This window comes from Cicer arietinum, chromosome 8 (genome assembly GCF_000331145.2).
Source record: "Cicer arietinum cultivar CDC Frontier isolate Library 1 chromosome 8, Cicar.CDCFrontier_v2.0, whole genome shotgun sequence".
Lineage (NCBI taxonomy): Eukaryota > Viridiplantae > Streptophyta > Magnoliopsida > Fabales > Fabaceae > Cicer > Cicer arietinum.
In genome coordinates, this window is record NC_021167.2 from 24,710,936 (window position 1) to 24,733,239 (window position 22,304).

Here is a 22,304-nt window from a genome sequence, read left to right on the forward strand (position 1 = left end):
ACCGAATTTTTTATTCGCATAAGCACTTTTCCACCGCGATTTCCAATTCCCACTTTCTCTCTTCCTCAATGCCCTCACTTTCCATTTCCCTTCTTCTCACCCTCTTCTTCACCCTCTCGCTTATAACCACTTCTTTCTCCGAAAGGTAAAATTGCATAAATACCCTTCCCTAATTTCTCTCTAATTAATTTTTTTAGTATTTTTTAACATTAAATATTTGTTAATTTTGTATTAGCAGTAGGAAAGAATTAAGGAACAAACATGAAAGTGTGTTACGGCGGTTAGATCATTCTGTTTATTATTCCAACAGAATTGATCCTTCAAATGTTGTCCAAATCTCTTGGCAACCAAGGTCAGGTACTTTCTTCAACTTTCCCTTAATAATTCCTTTATGATTTTGTTAATTACCCCTTAAAACACATGCAACTCTTCAATTATCTATGTTTTTAATTTGTTTGTTTATTATTGAGTAAATATAATCATAGAATTCAAGCTGGATGGTTGAAAATTTAAATGGAGGAGTGTTTTATGTGATAAAAAAGTATTACTCAAATTGAAGGGGAAATTCTATGTTAGACCGACAATGTTATTTGGGACGGAGTGTTGGATAGTAAAAAAACAACGTGAGGATAAAATAAGTGTAGCAGAGATGCGAATGCTGTGTTGGATGTGTCGAAAGACTAGATGAGATAGGGTTATGAATGACATCATTAGAGAGAGAGTTGGAGTAGCATCTATAGTAGAAAAGATGGTAGAAACTTGGTTTGGGTGGTTTGGGCTTGTGGATAGGAGACATGTAGATTATGTAGTGAGGAAAGTAGATCAAATGGAGGATAGTCAAATCGTTGTAGGCAGGGGAAGACCTAGGAAAACTATAAGGGAAACTATTAGGAAATACTTAGAGATGAATGAATTGAAATGAGATATGTTATATGATAGAACGCTATGGCGTCGTTTGATCCATGTAGCTGACCTTGCTTAGTGGGAAAAGGTTTGGCTGTTGTTGTTGTTGATTATTGAGTAAATATACAAATTAGTACTTAAAATTGTGAGCATATTTCAAACTAGTCCAAAGTGACAAATACATTTGTGAAATTGTACCACAATCAAAATGGTCTGTCTGCTCACATATGCTATTGGAGGTTATGAAATGATACATTAAATGAATACATGGTTTATGGGTCTTACTTTGGGGTTTTTTGGGTTTTCAATTTAGGGATTTTTAGGTTTTGCTGGTGAAGATGTTGATTATTGAAAGTAGGTGTTGTTGGAAGGGGTGATTGGTGGATTGAATCTTTGATTCTTTGGGTTAAAGATGAAGAGGGAAGATGGAAGAAGATGAAGATTGTTACAGTTCATTTTTTTTTTGTCTTGCTTTTATTTTTTCAGACTTTGATGTTTTGTTGTTCCTTTTGCTGTAGGGTCTTTCTATACAAAGGATTTTTGTCAGATAAGGAGTGTGACTACCTCATTGCTTTGGTATGTTGCAGTCTCATTGGTTTGGATTTTATGTATTTCTTTTTTTCACTGATAATTATAAAAGTGTCATCCTATATATCTACTATAGAGAGTTTCATTGAAATACAGTATAAGTGTAAATTAGTTTTATACTGTCATCTAATAGAAGTCCTTCATTTTTCTATATCATATTATCATTTTTAAAATACAGTTAAAAATATGGAGTGATGTGGTAAAATAGTAATTTTTCATTGGAGGTCATTGTAAAACTGATTTACACAGATGGGGCATATTCTTTAAATCTCTTGTTTCTAAATATATTATGTCACCATTGCCTATATATGTCTTAAAAAACTAGTGAACTAGTGAAAAAAAAAAACAGTGAATTTTATGTAGTTATTGTAGAAAGTATAATTTTTTTTCTCAAATAAAAACAGCACTTGTGTATTGAACTTGACTCTATTGTTTTTGCTAAGGCACGTGATGTAAGAGAAAAATCATCAGGAAATGGTGGCCATTCAGAGGAAGATGACACTTCATTGGATATGAATGTGAGTCTGAACTTTTTCTATTACATACTTTTGATGAACTAGGCACTAGTAAATTAGGTTATGTTCAGTGTTCAACTTCATAGTTATAGTTTAGACAATGCTTTTAAAGTTGTTTGCATGTGGAGAACTTTTTATTTTTCGTTGTTCTGATGTTGTTCATTGTTTTTACTGGTGTGAAGTGTTTCTGAATGATATATAGTATAGAACATTTATCCAAATGTTATTTCAAAGATAATTAGAGTACACTCGCTAAACTGTTTAAATAAATTATGATATACCTTGCAGGGGCCATTTACTTTGTGAAAACATTTTTTTGTTTTTATTTTCTAGAATTTGTGTTAATTTTACTCATTAATAAGGAAGTAAGAGACTTTTGAAGTGAATAATTGTCTATATATTTAGAAACAATGAAAATGTCAAAAAACTGTTTCCATTATTTCCAGAAATGCATCTTTGTATACTAGCATTTCATCTTATCTCCATAACAATAGTTCACTACAAGAGCCGCTCATCAAAGTAAAATGAACACACATTTTAGAAAATAAAAACAGGAAATGTTTTCACAAGATGGTCCTTTTGTTAACACATCTGCTAGCTTATGTCTAGAAGGTATATAGGTTGGAGTTATCAATCCGCTATCTATGTTATCTTTAAAGAGATGTTTGTCTATCTCAATGTGTTTTGTCCTGTCATGTTGAACAAGATTATGAGCAATACTAATGGCCGATTTATTGTCACAAAATAGCTTCATAAGGCCTGCACACTATCAGCAAATCTTATAGCACAGTTTTCATCCACAATAGCTCTAAATTTTCTTGTGCCATAGCTCTAAATTTTGACGCGTGACTGGGCCATTGCACTTTGTTTCTTACTCCTCCAAGCAACAATGTTCCCACACAAGAAAGTACAATAGCCTAAAGTAGATCTTCTTTGTTTCACTAAATCTGCATAATAAACATCAGTATACGTCTCCATACTTAGACTTCCACCTCTTTTAAACAAGAGTTCTCTCTCCAGACTGACTTTGATGTCTATGAAATAATGGAGACTTTTTTCATCAACGTTTCTTGATTATAATCTTGAAAACTTATCATTTTTGCGATCATCTTATCACTGTGATAAGCAAGGATTTAAAATCTGACTTGCAACCACAATTATGGCCACATTGTCAAAGTTTTTTATGTTTCTTCAACCATATCATTGTGGTCGCATCAGTCATATTTGGCTATAATTTTATGAAATATAAATGATCACAGCCTGACCATGATCACAATTTTAAAAATTGATATAAAATGCTTGACCTTGAACAGTTTATTTCTATTATAATTTATAGGAATCATGTTATGAACATTGTTGTGACGATATTCTACACTTTTTTTTTCTAGGATGATATTGTCAAGAGGATTGAAGAAAGACTTTCAGTTTGGACATTCCTTCCTAAAGGTATCTATTTGATCAATCTACACCAACATTTGCCTGTCTTCCTATTCTCCGTGATACAAAGTCTAATAATTTATATCGGTCTTGTTTGTCGATATTCATTTCCACTAGAGAACAGCAAACCTTTAGACATAATGCATTATGGGCTTGAAAAGGATAGACAGAACATAGATTATTTCACAAACAAAACCAAACTGGATTCAAATGGACCTTTGATGGCAACAATTGTTCTATATCTCTCAAATTCTACTCAAGGGGGTCAAGTTTTGTTTCCTGAATCAGTGGTAAGCCATTCATGTTTGTCTTGTGTACTACTATTTATTCCTAAATATAAGCATCTTTTGGAAACCAGGTTTGATACATGTATTATTATTTTTATATATATACTCTACTGCCAAGTACTTTGACAGAAATAAAAATCAAAATTGAACACATCTATATACAAATGATACTTTAAGAACACATTTAAAAACTGTATAATATAATGTGGCAGCTTGAATGATTATGATTGGACTGCAGTATAAAGTTTTACACTGTCAGTGCACTACCTTTAAACTCTTCTTAATATATTTGTAAAAAAAATTTAAAGGTGCTTGTAAATAGAGACGGATGTATTATTTATCTCTTTGCCTTGGTTTGGACTTCTCTTTACTATTTAATCATATTGGATGTATTCCACAGCCTAAGAGTAGCAGTTGGTCAAATTGCGGAAATACTAGCGATATTCTCCAACCGGTAAAAGGGAATGCAATTCTGTTTTTCTCTCTTAACCTAAATGCATCTCCTGACAAGACTAGCTTCCATGCTAGATGCCCTGTTCTTAAAGGGGATATGTGGTCTGCAATAAAATTCTTCTATGCAAGACCTATCAGTGGAGGGAAAGTCTCAGCCACACCAGATGTTGAGGAATGTACTGATGAGGATGATAATTGTTCAGCTTGGGCTGCATTGGGAGAATGTCAACGAAATCCAGTCTACATGATTGGATCTCCTGATTATTATGGTACATGTAGGAAAAGTTGTAATGTGTGTTGATCAGAAGCTATGTAGCACCGACACGTGTTCGTGTCTGACACTGACATGACACCGACACCTTGATTAAATTAAATTCATTCATTTTCTCAAGTTATACCTAGTGTCGACGTGTCAGTGTTGTGTCTGTGTCAGTATTCGTACTTCTTAGATCAGAAGTTGATTTTCCTAAAAAATTATGCTATGTTTGTTTTTCGAATTGATTAGAGAATTGAAAGATTTAGCAGAGTGAATTAAATATTATTCTTAGGATGCTCTTTAGCATCTATGATTTAATGGAGTTGTGCATTTCTCAGAAGTCGTGTTAAGACATTTCTCAGAAGTAGTGTTAAGATCTTCTTAGCTTCACAACAAAAGGTACTCAATATTGTATTAGGATTGACACAATTAGATTTTCAATTTGATGGACTGTTGTTGTAAAGATTAATAACGTGTTAGATGCATTATTTTTTTTTCTCTAAAAATACTAGAGTTCTTAAGTATTAGTATTCAATATCAATTTTATCTATTGATTTGAGATCAGATTGTTTAGATTATACAATTAAAAAAAATTATTGTAAACAATTTTGATCATTGATTAAAGTTTTGTAATTGCATGACACAGTTACAACATAGAATTCATTTTCGATTCAAATCTAGAGTTGCTAATATTTATTTTTTGATGACCCTTCCAACATAATTGCTTTTTATAGTTTTTTATAGGATGAGACTTACGGGTTCAACCAAAAAACATGTTCCAGTCAAATATTTTCTTGTCAAATATTTTTTACAAGAAAGACACTGGCAGCAAAATATTTTATCAGTTTCATAATATAGTGATTTATATATATATATATATATATATATTTATTTAAATATATTTTATCATAATAATATTATTATTTAATTGGTTCCACCATATAAAATACTGACCCTAATGTCTTATTAGAATTGTAAAGATGATTTATATGATATAAATTTTTAATTCAACGATTGATTTTTGTAAATTCTGTATTAGTTAAACTATTATTAAGGAGTGTAACATTGGTGTAATTTGATATTTTTTGTATATATATATCAATAAAGGATATTATAATAAAAATTACTTTATAACATATCAAATAAAGTGCAATATAAAAATGTGCATGGACCATCAAATACAATGAAGTATAAAAAGTTAGTTGTTTTGTAAATCAAACTCTCACTCAATTTAACAACCTGATTTTCATTAACTTGAGCATACACCGTGTTTATAAATTAATTTAATATCTCATTTTTGAAGGCCCAATTTATAGCCCATATAAACAACAACGTTACTGTTTGTCTCAGTTTTGGTTGCATTGCAGAGGAAAAATGGTTACTCTTTCTTCTGCTACTTCTATGGCTAACATTGTTATTGGAATAGCTTCTCTTCCTCTACCTTCATTACCCTCAACAAATTCAAACTCTTACACTCTCAACCATAAAATTAAGACCCAAAAACATAATCTTTATCTGAATTTTTCAGAAACCAACAACACAACAACCTTATTTCCTTCTACCTTATCATCATCATCGTCATCACTTAGAAACAAAAGTAGTTGTTCTGTGTTGGCTTGTCTCCCTTCATCTTCTAGTTCTCCTTCAACTAAGCTATATGTTAGTGGTTAGTTACTTTTTACCCTTTTATTATTTTTTATCATTTAATTAATCTAGAATTTGGATATAATTGATAAAGATTGAAACTTTTTGTTTTTTTGCTTTCATGGGTCTTGCCCCATTTGGGTGGTGATGGTTTTAATTAATATCAACTATTTAACTTTTTGATACAAATGGGAAATTTTGGAGCGGGCATTTAGGTAAACTACCATTTTAGTAGTGGAAAGTGTAGAACATTGTCATTTTATTCCTAAATAAGTCTAATACACAAATTAGTCTTCGATTGATCAAAATGCTAGTCAGTTTAGTTTGTGAAGATATAACTATTAGAGAGTATTTATTTTGACATTTCAAAGACTAATTTGAGTTTTTGACCGAGTCAAAAACTAAAGTGACAACACCCTACAGTTTCAAGGACTAAAATGATAGTTTATTTTTATTTTGCTTTTAGATATGGACTAATTTAACTGTAGTAATTTTGATGTTAGAAACCTTTAAAATTTCTTCAGAGGTTGAAATGGTATTGCCCTGTTTGCTTGGTAGCTTTGATTAGGAGGAAAGTGATCTTGTGATGGTCTTGATTTGAAGAGTAGAAGTGAAAAGCTAGTATTTTGGCTTGGATTATAGTGAATTTGATTTTGGGCATAATTCAGTTCTAGTAAATTAAAGCAGTGTTATTTGGACACAAATTTATGGACACCTTACAAAAATATAAGTAGATAAGTGTATGTAGAAACCAAGATGCAAACTGAGAAGAGAAAAAAAAATTACTAAAATATGAAAACCATATAAAAATATGGTGTCCGATATCAATTGTGATGGCCAAATATTTTTTCCAATTCTTGGACCATTGGTTGTAAGGCAAACACTGGTACACTCTGGAGTCGACCTAGTGCTCCTAGGTTCGATTCCGTGCGGTGTCAATAAAATGGTTGGCCAACGACAACCTCATATCACAATATTGATTAATCCTTAGTTGAAAGCTTTGGCATACAATGGAACTTGAACAAAAAAGGCAAGACGTAGACGTAGTTTAACTTAATTTAAAATTTCAGATAGGTTCTTTGTCTTTTTCGTGTGAAATTAGTCGCTTATCTTTAAAAATGATTACATCTTTGAACCAACTTTGATTCTTAGTCCACTTCTGTTACAAATTTGTGTACTTGGTTACTGAATGATATACCATGAAGAATGTTTCACCATAATTTGACTCTCATTGACAACGAAGTCACAATCTTAGATGAAAACTAAAAATTGATGGATTAGATATTACAACAGTTATTATACTGAAATTTAGATGTTATCTTAGTGAATTGAATATGTAATCTACCTGTTTGAATATGAATAGTATTTACCTGTCTGAATTGAATATTACAACAGTTATTATACTTAAATTTAGATGTTATCTTAATGAATTGAATATGAATAGTCAAGTAAGACTTCTGGTAACAGATATAGATGAAAAATGAAGTTTGGTTCAACATAAGCTTCAATTTGTTGCTTCTAAAATTCACGTCAATTATAGCATCAGGACATGGAATCCTTTAAATGGACGCAGAACCAAACACTATGATAGCCTATTCTTTTAGGATTGAAACTTGTTTTGGATTTCTTTTGATATTTGAGTGTCTATATGCATATTTTTTACCATTAACTTAACACATGTTATTTCATGTTTCTTTAAGGGCTATCATTTCGAACAACTGAAGAGAGCTTGCGAAATGCATTTAAGAATTTCGGTCAACTTGTAGAAGGTAAGAACATAAAATTTTGACGTGTTCCTCTGTGTCTATATTGTAATTTGATAATTCAAAATTTAAGGTTTATTAAACATCATTCATAATTTGTTGGTAACTTTTTTTATTTATAAAGTATTCATTTAACTATGAACAGTCAATCTGGTGATGGATAAAGTTGCGAATAGACCAAGAGGGTTCGGTTTCCTTCGTTATGAAACGGAAGAGGAATCGAAGAAGGCTATTGAGGGTATGCATGGAAAGGTATGATTTTGATGTTTCTTCTTGTGGTGTTTTTATGACAAGAGTGGATTGTTAGTAGAATGAGCAAGTATATTATCATGGTTATATCTATGATGCAAATTAATCAAGAAACTAATCATAGGTGTGAAAATGTGTAACTCTCAGTGAAGCTTGGGGCAATCAATTACTTTCAGCATTGTGCATACTGTTTACTTTGATAGTTCAAAGGATCAATAGAAAACTTCCCTTAAACTTGTCTTGAAATTTTATGCACCTTGAGATTTTGTTTAAAAGTGCACCTGTGTAATCATACCAGCACTAATTCACCTTCCGACTGAACTCTGCATTACTGATTTCCTATTCTCCAGAAGGTTTAAACCAAAAAGTGCATTTCTAAACAATAAGTATTGTTTGAAAGTGCACTTCCAAGTTCGAAAAACATCGGGTATTTTTAGAATCGGGTTTGAGTGCAGTCAGGGACCTTGTGCAATCACAGTCAGGGATCCGTGACCATCTGATCAAGAGGGGATGGTCCAAAATTCAAAGTCGATAGTTTTAGTTTAAAAAAAAAAATCAAAATATATCTTTTTCTAGATTGTTTGATCTCAATCAGACAATCATAGTGAACTATTATGAGATTGCACAGAATCCAAATTCCTTTTCTTAGTAGTGAGGATGGAAAAAAATCAACACCCTTAGAATACAGTATTATCTTGATGTTCTAAGGCTTCCAATTTGAATATTTTTGTTCCTTCATAATTACTACAGTACTACATTAGTTAGTATGGTTATGAACTTATGATTAAGCTATGTTTGACAAGTTTGGAAACACTTTTGCAGTTCTTGGATGGTAGGGTCATATTTGTGGAAGTTGCCAAACCAAGATCAAAGATACAGCAGAGATTCAACCAAAACACTTTGTAGTAATAATGAAGTTCCATACTACATTTTATATATTCATCTTGTCAATGTAATATGCAGAATACAGTAGAATTTGTCTTAATACTTTCTGCATTGTACTCTGATACTATATATGATGGTTCTTTCCATATGATAGTAACATTGTTCTTATTAAATTATTATTAGGAAACATAATGTATAATAGAAGTGGACTACAATCTTTTGGTTCCAATCATCCAGCAAATTCAACAAGGAAGAAACAGATCGATCCATCATGGACTAGTATTTAAAAAAATTTAAAATTTCAACAATTATAAACATATATGGTCATCTTCATAATTTTCATGACTGAAATAATGACTTAAAATATTAGTGTTAATAAAAATAAAATAAAAATATATATTTTGTATGAAATCAACATTAATTAAATCGTTTTATTTATAATGACAAAAAGGATCATGAACTAATTCTTCTGAAAAGTATTGATGAATGTCGTTAAAATTTACCGATAAAATGATTGGATATAGAAGAAAATCCAGGCATTCAAGTTTTTGAGATTAATGATCCAATTATGTTATGTGACATGGTTTGCTTATCCATGCTTCCTTTATGTGCCTCAATCATTGATCCAATCATGCGACTATAAAGAATAGATTCCAAAAATGGAGGGAAAAGAAAGATATAGAAATTAACAAAAGATTTGCTGGTATGTGTCCCTATTTGGTTAAACTGTAAAATGATACAGCAGAAGAATTATAGGACATCAAAGTGTGGAAGAAGGTATTACAGAAGATCAAAGATCATGTAGAAAACATTGCAAAAAGAATTGACAATCAAATACTTGACAATTAGATCACAGCTACCTAAACCAGTTCCTTATTTCTATGGAAGTTTTTTTTAACAAACACAATGAAACCATGTAAACAAAAAATTGGAACAGAAAAGCTATTATGAACAGAATCGGATTTCCTGCAGTTATTCATGATGATGTAACCGACTTAAGTCGTCTGAATTCACATCAACCGTCGAGATCATTTTAATTGACACAGTTTTCGATCTAAACCGTCTGATCTCAGATTAATGATTGAGATTAACAACTGCGCAAAATTTCGTGAGTGAACTTCTTACTGCAGGGAATCCGGGTCCATTATGAACAAACGCGAGCTCTTTGTCCCTCTCTCTCTTCAAAAGCAACAATTAAAGAATTTTCATCTCTTTCAGCTAAACATCTTTTATATGGTACAAACCCTCTCCCTGATTTCTGATGATGTTTTTGAGTTTGAGAATCAACAGTGTTATCACAAACTGATTCAGTATTAGAACCAGTGCAAGAACTTTCTTCTTCTCTTGTTCTTACCTTCAAAAATGGCCTAAGTGGCACAGGATTAAGAATCTGATGATTGCAGGATGTCTTGAAGTTGACAGCTGGAAGGCCTTGGTACAAACTCCACCTCGATACATCAGCTGCACACTCGCCTACGCACTGATTTTCATTCGGGTTTTCCATACCATTACACATGGTTAGCGATAATTGTGTTTCAAGTTGCCCTGATATCCCTTCTTGACCAACTTTCTCATTCTCAACATTGTTCGTTTCATCATCAGATTTGATAGTTATCGGCTTAGTATTATCATCATCATCTTCCTTCATCGGTTTCTGATTATCAATCATGGAGACTGTTCTACCAAACAGCTTGATACTAGTGATGTGTTGTTTATTCGCAGCATCTTCTTTGAAACATTGAGTTTCCTGAGAGGAACTAATCTCGGACTTCTGCGATAACACGAGAAAATTTCAAAATCAGTAAAACTGTAACTGTGATAGACTAAATGCATGTTTGTTTTCCGTCTACATTAGCAAAAATAGTAATTAAAATTTGATATATTTGATCTTAAATTAAGATCAGATACATTAACTTTTCAATTATCATTTTCACTTATATTTCATTATGGAGGGAGTAGTATATTGGAGTGTTCGTTTCAATGCACGGTTAGCATTTTTCCACCTTGAAAACAAACATATAGTAAGGGTTCTATGAACTATGAAGATATATTGTAGAATATCATGAAGTTTACCATACCATGCAAATAAGTGGCTTTGAGTCGGTAGATAAAGGAACTGTGGCTAGAGATTCTTTCTCTCCCTCCTCAGATGGTTTGGATGTCATGCAATCATTTTCTTTTTCAACAGGCGACAAGTTGATCGGGTGAGTCTCGGTGGTGCAAGAATTTGGAGAAAGGCATCTGTTAGTCTGCTCAGAAAATGTTGCCGACCCAAATGCTTCGGAAGCAAATGCAGATAGTACAGAGGTTGGAGATTGAGTGTCATTTTCTGCAACTGACAGATTAACTGATGGAGATGTTTCTGATTTGTTTGGAACGGGCTGTCCTTTGATAGAGTCAACTGATTTGCGGGGGTACGGATGAAGGGGTTTTCTCTTAGGCCGAGGAGGAGGTATGACAATCGGTTGAATAGAACTTTCGGCGCTGCCATCATGTTCGCGCACAACCTGTAACCAAGTAGATATTACGATACATGGAATGTTGAAACTTGAAATAGAATAATACATCTCCGCTTTTATTATGTTATTAAAGTGCCAATTATCATAATCCTAGAAGAATTTAATTGATATACACCGACGGTGTAAAGGTTTTTAACATTGTCAATCAATCACAGTTGTTCGATCACTAAAAATATTTGATTTTAATAATATATACTTTAAAAGTCAAACAGACGAACTACGATTAATTGACAGAGTAAAAAGTTTTACACTGACACTGTATCAAAATCAATCTCTTTCTTGAAAGTCCAATTAAAATCAACTCTATGTTTGTAACCTTCAGTTTAGAGACACGAATTATGTACTGAAAATTAAAATATAAACCTTAGAGAAAAACTTTTGAGCATGGCTTCGAATCTGAACCGCGGTTTTGGTTCCTATGTGTTCTGCATGAAGATTAAGAGGACTTTATCTAACTTGAAGAAATGGAAAATCATTTATTGTAAAATTAGTTCAACCAATATAGTACATAAATTTTACCTTCAATTTGACGCCAGCCACGACCATACAATTTCAAAGCATCGACGAACTTTTGATGCTCTTTGTCAGTCCACTTCTCCCTTTGTTTAGTGATGGTATACGGTTTCCTCACCTGTTTAAAATCGAAACAAGTTTCCGAACAAAACGTTAAATTGGAACAAAAGGGTAGTTCTTCAATTGGAAAAACAATATTTCAAAATGGATTGTGGAAAGTAAAATTACCTTGGGAGTAAGGTTGTTTCCATTTCCAACAGAAGGTATATCCTGCGATTTCGCAACATTTTCCGGCTGTTCTCCACCTTCGGAATGACACTTACTTTCTGTCTCGATTATAGTCGATTTCGTGCCTTCTACTTGGTTCTACATTCAAAAGTAACTAATGAATTAAAAACTGTTCAAGAACAAAAAAAAAACCGAAAAACAAAAGACGAAGAGAGGGACTAATTTCATGATGAAAGAAATTGATGCTCACTAGAATATGTTTCGATATAAGAAATAAAGTCACTGGATGAATTCATATTGAAACCCTCTTTTACTATGAAAAGAGAAGAAAAGTCTCCGGAAGAGTGGAGGATTGAATGTAAGACGGATGAAACCTGCTTCCAACCAAGCAGCAGCATGTTAAATAGACCTAAGCTTAATCGCCATCCCTTTCAAATCTCACAAGCTAACTCATGCAAATACATACACTCACAAAAACCAAAAAATGCAGTGATATTTCAGTAAGAACACTATGTCAAATAATGTTTATACATGAAAATTATCAACTGAGGTGTTTACAAGGTTCAATGTTACATCTTCTTCGTAACCTCACTCCAACATTCAAGGGGATTTACACAGAATCAAAAGATATACTCCATCTGGAATGAAATATAAACAAAACTGGCATATAAAAAGTTGTTGTATCTGGTCCGAAAATTTAGACCAAATACAACAACTTTTAAGATGCCATTTTTGCTTATATAGATTGATCTAATTAAGCTACCTTTCCCCACATAAGAATAAGGATAAATCTTAGGTCAAATTCGTCATATTCTTCACTAAAAAATGCAAAAAATACTTAAAATATCCGATAAAAAGATACATCCTCAAAAAATAGGTGAAAGTAGTTGGTGATTATATTAGCCTATTATTAGTGAAGAACACGGCGAACTTAACTAAATCAACTCGACCTAAGTTTTATCCTAAGAATAAAATCTCACAACATCACTAGAAGTATGAATCAAATTGACCTGATTGAGATAGTCCTAAGCTGTACTCTAAACAATAAGAAACACATAAACAAAATGATTGACCAGAAAATTTCAACTTTATTTTTTATAAACCGGCTAATGTTAGTAATTAGTATTAGAAAATTTCAGCTTCTTAACCTTAGATGCTGATCAAGTTATAACTCAACTACCATGTCAATTTATTATTTCAGAATCTAACTAATGAATCCATTCAGAAATCTTCCAATTCATTCTTAATAAAACTTTTTTAGCTCTCCTATGGAATTTGCATACTCCACACACAACACATAGCTTCTAAAACACATATTTTGGTTTAAACCATCGAGTTCCCAGGGAATGGGACCCTACTAATCTAGAATTTCTCTAAAAGGTAAGTAAAGTCTGACAAAAAATTGTTTCAGCTAAAACGCTTCTAAAACACATGTTTCTTCACAAAAAAGAACAAACTCAAATAAATACTCTACAAACAAAAAATCACTACATAAAATTCAGCAAAATAAAAATCAACCTTTTTTTTTTCTTCTTTCAAACAATGAAATTATAAGATAAAAAACATAAAAGGGTATTCAAAAAAGGTTGAAGTTTGAACTTTTCCTTGTTATATACCTTAATCTCCATTGTAGCAAAATCAGAGTCAAAGACCAGAACACCTTAATCTTCACTGCCACCAATAAAAAATAACCAAAATTAAAAGTGAATCTTAAATCTTTTAGCAAAATAAAAAGAAAATCACAATCACATAACATTTTTCACAATCTTTTTTTATATAATAAAAGCTCATAGAACATTCTAAAAATAGAAACTAACAAAAAAACAACACAAAAGTACCCTTTTACAAATCAGATCAATCAAATTCTGAATCTTAAATACATGTTTTGAACTAAATCCAAAAAGAAATTTGTTTTTATGAAACACATAAAAATTTGGAACAAATAAATAAAAATAAAAATACCTTGTGATTTCAGTGGAATCAACCGATTTATTTTAGTATCAATTTTGAAGTAAAAAAGTGAACTTTCTCGGAAAAAAGAGATTTTCCGAGAAAATGAAAGAGACCCAGATGAAGAATTTGGAGAGAAAAGAGAGATTGAGGCTAAAGAAGAAGGTTTGAGCAGAGAAGGGGAGAAAAAGAAGAACAGAAAAAGAGATTATAAATAAATAAATAAATAATTAAAATTAAAATAAATAAGAAAAAATAAGAGCTTGACACGTCAGATTGAGAAATTTTCGAATAAATAAAAATGAAAATAAAAAGAAATTTCAATGGAGGGTTCGAGAAAGGGTTTGAGTTTTGTGGCTGAAAATGTTCTGAGACAAACGACACGTGGCGCGTAACTGTGATGTCTGATTTTTTTATTGAAAAAAATTAAAAAGTAAAATAATTGGTTAAATATTTTGTAGTGTTTCAGATAATATTTGTGGAAGGCATTAGTTGAGAGAAGATAACTGATAAGATATTTTTTTCTTGTTTTTTAGTGTTTCTTTTTTGACTTATTGTCATTTTTTTTATTTTTTTATTCCACTCGCAGTCATAGCATGTGAATCTCACTTGCTGTTCTAATTAGATTTAGGGTTTGAGTCCAAGTGCTATTTTTTATTATTATTTAAACAAAGTGATTATATTTTTAACAAAAAAGTATATATTATAATAGTTTAGATTAATTATTTTAAATGGGTATTATAAAATATGGCAACTTATCAATTATGACCAAAGTTTAATATTATTAAAAGTTTAATTTTCTTTCACTATTAGTATAAAAAAGTTTATATAGCCGGCAAATTATAACCTATCACATGGTTCATTTTATAAATAGTTATGATAAAATTAAAATATTGTTAATAATTGTGATTGATTGACATTTAAAAAACTTTTTATATTAGAAATGTATATTAATTAAATTATTTGTGATTGATTAATGATATGATTTTTTTTAAAGTGACAATGCATATATATTAAATTCTATTAACTATTCACAGATCATAATTAATTACGATTTTGACACTCATTCATCATAATTTTTATGTGTATATTTGAACATAAATATACAATTAATTGACATTATGCATATTTGAACACCTACAAATAATTAATAGTTATCAAAATTTTGGATCACTACAATCATTATTAATTATGTTAAGTGGATAATAAATAGGCAATTATAAAATAGTGACTACCTAAAAGAATTGTGTTATTTTGACACAAATTTCGACAATCAATTAGATTGCTAATGGAGTTTAAATACATAATTAATTATATTTACCGAATCATTGATATGGATATTACAAGGTGACATACTTATATAATCATCTACTAAATATAATCAATCACGATTTTAAACATCATTAATCATAATCTTCATGTATATATTTAAATATAAATTGTGGTTAATAGATAACATGTATATTTGAACATCCTAAAATCATATATATTTGAAACATTATTTGAATGAGTAATAGACATCACATATATTTGATCCACTTGAAATTAATTATGGTTGACGACTTTCAAAATCATTATTAATTACATTCAATATATGAGTAATAAATTATCATACATTATTATATTCATTAAACATCATTATACATTTAAATTTTTGTTAAGTATTCAAACTATTGTCGATTATGTGTGTCAAAAATGATAGTGTGCAAAAAGATGACCTAAATTTACAAAGATGCTTGAAAAACGTGTTACAATATCTAAAAGTAATAAACCAATAATTTGGTTCATGAACTATCACTTTCCCTTCAGATGGGTTCTAAATTATTAAATTTTATTAAAAGGTCGCTAAACTATTATCTAATCCAACTATTTAGTCCTTCATTCAGTTTTTCATGTTTGGATGTTTGTTAATTTTACTATTTTTAATTATTTAGACATTAAACTATAAAAATACATTAATATATTCTCTAAAATATCATAAGAAATAATTATTAAGTCCTTCAAATAAATAAATAATCGATTAGCACATGCAAACAAGTAAACCATTAAAATCAATCCACTACTAATTATTCTCTCATATTCACGCATGATTAAAGTTACTCCTACTGTATACACATAATGTAAATAAATATTATGTTAAACTTTGCTTAAATCACTATGAAAATTGGAAAATTAATAAATTAACAAGTGAAGTATAAAGTAGTACACTATAAGAGTTCATTAAACTAAAAAATCAAAATTAATTATGCGTTGGCTGAAAATTCGAAAATAGGTTTCAAATAAAAGTGAGATGTGAAGTGAGTGTTGACCCCAATAAAATTACTCGAAAGAGTAGTTGATATATGAGTTTGATTGGTTTTTTGGTTTCACGTGTTTGGTTTACTTCTTTAATTGATGAAATATAAATTATTTGTTATGATACTTTATAGATTATATTAATTTATTTTCATAGTTTTATGCGGAGTTTTAAACTGCAGAACACAATTATGTTATACAATTGTAACATTTCGATGGCAACATTGCAACAACCACAAAGCCTACAGTCGCATTGGATTTATCTGCGACTGCAATTTGAAGTCATGGTTTAAGGACTAAACAATCAAAAATATATTCAATTGTCAAACATCTAAATGAGAAAATTGATGGAGAGACTAAACAATTGAATTGAGACCTTTTAGTAGAGATTAATCTATGGAGGGAGGAAAGAAAGACAAAGAGAGAAGGATACTAATCTAGATATCGCTTATTATTTATAATATTAAATAGATAATTTAATATTATTGTCAATACTACAAAAATCTACAAAGTCGCATATGTGAAAATAAATTAACAAGAGATTAAAATAAATACGTAGACTTATTTTATAAAATGGTAAACTATGGTGCACTAGGTTAATATAAATGAGTCATGATCATCATAAGTAAGCATCCATGGAAGTGAAATATTTTAATTTCCGCTGCATTTTTTATCTGAATTTAATTCGTGATTTCCCTTAAAAAATGTGCACTCGTGCGTCACACATATATACTAGTGCATACCAAATGAGATTACTACTCATGAGTCATGACAATGAGTATCCAAAAATAGTAGTAATTTGTCACTCATTTTGTTGGATTAAAATTGTAATTATACCCAATTCATATTTGAATTAATATCCACTAAACAAACATTTAATAGATTTTGATGTATCAAGTATTTTCAGATATCCGCCAAATCATATTTTTATTAAAAATAATTATATATGTACAAAAATCATTATTTTATTGTAATTATTTAGAATTTTTTCTTCTCATTTGAGAATTTTAAAAAATTAGCATATAAAAATATTAATATATTGATACTCCCTTAACCTTAAATATAGATAACTTTAGATCAATAAAAATTGATATATATATATATATATATATATATATATATATATATATACTTTATTCTATCTCTTCAATGTACTCTATCCATTCTTTTTATATTAATATGTAACATAATTAGGAGTAGATATATTGCAATAAAAATATTAATACTCCCTCTAATTATATTACTAGAATAAAAACATAAATCAATTTTCCCTCTTCAAGGGTAAACTAATAAAACAATTTAAATTAACAAGAAATTTAATATTATAATTAATTTTTTTAAATTATGTGATTTTTTCAAAAGGATCTTATATGTAGAGACATAAATAGTATTTAAGGTCAGAGGAAGTACTTAAATATAATGCATCACAAAATTCAATCATAAAAAGTATTAATATACTAACACATAAACAAAACAAAGTATATTACAAAGTATATCCGTTCTTTTTAATTTTCATATTTATTGGAAATATTTTTCTTATTTATCTATCATTTTCAAATAAACGCAACATTAATTTGTTAGTAATACTCTTAGTTATTAATTAAATAGAAATAAATATATGAAATGAGATAATGATTAAAGATATTATTAAAAAAATATAATGACATCAAAAGTAGCAAATTTTATTGAGTAGTCAAAAGATAACAATTTAAAAAGAACAAAATGAGTAGTACTCTTTTTAATTTATAAACAAATACCATTATATGTGGATACATATATCATTACATTAATCTCTAAAGACATAAGCTAACATGTAATTTAAATATCCGTAAAGCTACATTTCACTCATAGATTTTAGGTAAAATACATTTTACTATGAGTTTTGTTATCGGTCATATAAAAAACAATATAATAAATGTTCATGTGATTTTATGATTTGAATTAAAAAAACTTCACATATAATTTCAAAAAATCTAGTATGTATTTCACTCAAAAAAAATTTTGTACGCTTATTTTTATTAAAGTTGATTAAAAATTTATGTACTTAAGAATTATATAAGTTTATTAAAAAAAAATTAAAAAATTTTAGATTTTAATTTTAATGATTTAAAATTAAGACTATCAATGCAAAAATTCTATAAAAAATATATTTTAGGTAAAATCGTAAAATATATTTTAGGTAGGTATATCCAATATTTTTTTATCCAATCCTAGTGATTACTTGTCATGGGCCCCACCACATCCTCTTACAAGCTTTATGGCCACCTCAGCTTCCACTTCCCTTTAGTTTACTCCTTATTGCTTCCTATCCTCATTTCATTCCTCTTATTTATTAACATCACAAATATTCTCATAATTTTTAAGATATTCTTGTCCTAGTTTTAATATAATTTGGCACTCTAATTCTGATCACTCATCTAAATGTTTTTGTTACAACTATATCCCTTTAAAGAGGTAATTGTCGAATACAACAACAAATATAAGACCATCCTTAAATTAACATCATAAGACTGTGTATCAAATTACCTAAGAAATAAAATAAATGAGTACTTATATAAAAGAAGTGCTTTATAAAAACTTTTAAATATAATTATTACAAAAAATTTATATACAACTATAAAATTTTGAGTTCAATTTAACAAAATTGACATTTTATCAGTTAAGCTAGAATTTAAATGTATTTTTTTTCTAAAAAAATCACATTTTTATGTTAAAATATTAAAAACAAAAGAGATTAAATGACATGACACAATCATATTTTTTATTGTTGAAATATTTTTCTTTCAAAAAGGAATTTTAAAACACCTCATCCTAATTAAATAGGCAAAATACAAGTTATTTAGCTGTACGTACTAGATTCATCATATTTTGTATGTACTAAATAGGTCATTGAAATCACAAAATACTTGCAATGTTACTTTTATTTTATTTTATTAAATAAAATCTCTTTTTAGAACATATAATTTAATTATTGAAAATTCTTACATGCACTTATATTTATTTATTTTATTCAGGCGTTTATATACTTGCTTTTAATATTTTTTAGAGTAATTTTAGAATATATGTAAGTAATTATTTATTATGTTTTAACAAATGAGTTTCAGTAATTCGCAACTGAATCAAAATACAAGTAAAGCATGAACCATCAATAAAGTATGGCAAAAATTTGTCCGACCAAATTGCATAATCCTAGTTAATTCAATTCTAATAAAGTTTATTAATCATTTGATTCTCATTATTTTAATATGAAATTAATTTATATACAGTAATTAATAGTTAATTTTTTTAACACATACATTCTATCAAATCATTTATTCTAGATTTTTATGGACTTCAGTGCATAGAATTTAATATCTTTTAATATATATTATTATGATATTAAATATAAACAAAAATAAGTCAAAACAGTTTATCTTAATTTTAGGTTAAATGAGTTAACTTTTTTTGGTTTTTGTTAGAACATAGAGTGAATTTAATTTTTTTTGGAAGTCTTACGTTGAAAAATTATCATATTTTAAGTAGTTTTCAACTCTATAAATACTAAAGTTTCACAATAAATAGAAAATATATGTGAGTTTGCTTCCATTATTATATAATGAATTTCAAACTCTTGTGAAAAGTACACCAAAGTTGAACTCCATCGATTTTTGAGTGGTTCTAATACCATTGTCCTTTTAGAGCGGTTTTTATGTCGTAGTTCTGTCGATTTTTAAGTGGTCCTATACCACTATCCTTTTAGTGCGGTTTTTTTTATGTCGTAGTCCCGTCGATTTTTTAGTTGTCATAATACCACTATGAGCGGAGTTTTTGTATCGTAATCTTTTATAGCAGTTTGTGCGCCGTAGTCTTTTAGAATGACTTTTTGTGTCGTAGCCTTTTTGATTTAAGAGTGATCATATTATCATATTATGAGTGATTTTAATCGTCATATTGAGAGTGACTTTAACCGCAATATTAAAGATGTAATTCTAGAACAGTTTTCTACGGTGTAGTTGAACTCCAATACAGTGAATCTGAGTTGTTTTATCCTAGAGACTTCGTGATTGATAGTGTGACTTACACAATTTTTCAGTGGTATAAATTGTAACTTTTAAATAGTTTTTTAAACACAAAAATAACAGTTTTTATAGAGAAATAATTATAAAAAAACAACAAAATTAATTAAGAGATGAATTAGGCAACGTGTAATAGTATTTTCTCAAAAAAAAAAAAAAAAGAATCTCATCTAGACGTTGTTGCTTACAAGATATATACAATTAAAAAAAAAAGGATTTGCTTTCAAATATACTAATAGTAACTACTTCCCTATATAAAAAATCATAAAAAATTGTGAGCCACAAATTCACTAGAGTTTGGGACAACTTGTTTGTTTATTAGTTGGATAAATGGAACAATGTTAAAGCTCTATACGACACGTACCCTTGATAACACTTTCAATTCAATAGCCAAAAAAAAAAAAAAAAATTCACAAATCTAAGGCTGATTTTTCTTAGTTAATAAACCCTTTCAAGTTGGCCTATCAATTGAGACATGTCTTCCAAAATTCTCTATCTTTCCTTTTCCTCTCAATTTTTGTAATTAATATTAATAATCACTTACATATTTTTTTTTATCAGAATAATCTGTTTACACATATAAAAATATTTATTAAAATACATGTATTTTCTTTAACAACATATTAAAAAACATTTGGTAAAAAAAATTAAAAGTTCTATATTTTTTTAAAAAAAGAAACATATTGAAAGTTATATTGTTATTTTTAATATGTATTCCAGTTAAAATATTTGATTTTTAGAAAAAAAGTTTAGAAATGATAATTTATTATTAATAACAATGAATATTTTACAACTATTTCATAGGAGATATGAATTTTGTCCCTTAATATTAAAATATCAAAATTCCGAATCTTTAAAATATTAGATTTAATTATATACCTGGTTAATATTTTTTTTATATTGTTAAAATCATAGCCGTGATATCATAAATATATTTTATTTTAAAATAATTTTTTTTCTATCTAAAATTACACCTAATTAACGGTGATTTTGTTGATAATATGATTTTCTTTACACTAATAATATACGAAAATTAATTTTTAAAATATTAAAAAGTAGAATTTAATTTAACCATCAATTAATTACAATTATCAATTTATTAATAATGTTTTATTTTATTATAATTAACTATTTTTAGAGTCATACACATAATTGATAATAATATATTAATTATATAAAACTTTTTATATTATGGATAATAATATATCAATTATATAAAACTTTTTATATATGCATACATAAACATTAAATTCTAACAATATAATGTTTATTTATCTAGACATGCTCCCATAGGCTATAACTTTTTTGTAATTAGGATTTCATGGCCATAAAAATGACCTTGTAGATACAATGGATGAATTGAGACCTCGAGTTTTTGGGTTTGTGAACAAACTTCACATGTTGTGTGGGTGGAAAAATAAAATATTCACAAAATTGAAAGTCAAATATTGGATTTTGCATTAAACTTGTATATTTGGGAAGAAGAAAAAAACCCAAATTTTATCTCAATAAATTGGAGTGGGTTTCCAATCAAACGTTCCTAAGATTTTGACCTTTATCTTTACTTAATTAAGCTTAGTCCTCGGATTTATAAAAAGAAGAAGAAAAAACATATGGATCTGGACCTTCCTAATCGTAATCTAAACTTCATTTGATTTCTATTAATTTTCTTTATTTTATTTTTCTTCTTCAATTATTTTGGTTTGAATTAAAAGTTTATATAATAAAGATCATATGCATGTAAAATATTACAAAAATTTAAAA

General features: G+C 28.7%; 3 protein-coding genes across 4 annotated transcripts; 2 read left to right on the forward strand and 1 right to left on the reverse strand.

Moving 5' to 3' along the window:
• Window positions 1-9: 9 nt before the first annotated feature.
• On the forward strand, window positions 10-4,902 carry LOC101510244 (probable prolyl 4-hydroxylase 12). Of its 2 annotated transcripts, none has more exons than XM_004515198.4 (7): window positions 10-145; window positions 239-352; window positions 1,422-1,479; window positions 1,935-2,009; window positions 3,395-3,452; window positions 3,561-3,733; window positions 4,131-4,902. In XM_004515198.4, the coding sequence occupies exons 1-7, from the start codon at window positions 69-71 to the stop codon at window positions 4,482-4,484; spliced, it is 909 nt and encodes a 302-aa protein (XP_004515255.1). In that variant the 5' UTR covers window positions 10-68; the 3' UTR covers window positions 4,485-4,902. The 2 variants fall into 2 exon arrangements, with proteins under 2 accessions (XP_004515255.1, XP_027186602.1); XM_027330801.2 differs by having other exon boundaries at window positions 236-352; window positions 4,131-4,757.
• An 861-nt stretch (window positions 4,903-5,763) lies between these two features.
• LOC101509393 (organelle RRM domain-containing protein 2, mitochondrial) lies at window positions 5,764-9,133 on the forward strand. Its single transcript, XM_004515194.3, has 4 exons — window positions 5,764-6,105; window positions 7,784-7,852; window positions 7,992-8,098; window positions 8,918-9,133. The coding sequence occupies exons 1-4, from the start codon at window positions 5,814-5,816 to the stop codon at window positions 8,999-9,001; spliced, it is 552 nt and encodes a 183-aa protein (XP_004515251.1). The 5' UTR covers window positions 5,764-5,813; the 3' UTR covers window positions 9,002-9,133.
• A 507-nt stretch (window positions 9,134-9,640) lies between these two features.
• Window positions 9,641-14,381, reverse strand: LOC101509066 (protein REVEILLE 7-like). The gene is given in 9 exon segments (XM_073364363.1): window positions 9,641-10,751; window positions 11,059-11,487; window positions 11,863-11,924; window positions 12,019-12,130; window positions 12,241-12,378; window positions 12,491-12,506; window positions 12,508-12,614; window positions 13,857-13,911; window positions 14,203-14,381. Coding segments are annotated over 8 exon segments (1,503 nt in total). The 5' UTR covers window positions 13,869-13,911; window positions 14,203-14,381; the 3' UTR covers window positions 9,641-10,124.
• Between the last annotated feature and the right edge of the window lie 7,923 nt (window positions 14,382-22,304).

Coding starts and splice junctions, on each gene's coding strand:
- LOC101510244 (XM_027330801.2), top strand. CDS start 69: ATGCCCTCACTTTCCATTTCCCTTCTTCTCACCCTCTTCTTCACCCTC. Junction 1,480..1,934: donor GTGACTACCTCATTGCTTTG/GTATGTTGCAGT, acceptor GTTTTTGCTAAG/GCACGTGATGTAAGAGAAAA. Junction 3,453..3,560: donor TTGGACATTCCTTCCTAAAG/GTATCTATTTGA, acceptor CATTTCCACTAG/AGAACAGCAAACCTTTAGAC.
- LOC101509393 (XM_004515194.3), top strand. CDS start 5,814: ATGGTTACTCTTTCTTCTGCTACTTCTATGGCTAACATTGTTATTGGA. Junction 7,853..7,991: donor TTTCGGTCAACTTGTAGAAG/GTAAGAACATAA, acceptor AACTATGAACAG/TCAATCTGGTGATGGATAAA. Junction 8,099..8,917: donor TTGAGGGTATGCATGGAAAG/GTATGATTTTGA, acceptor ACACTTTTGCAG/TTCTTGGATGGTAGGGTCAT.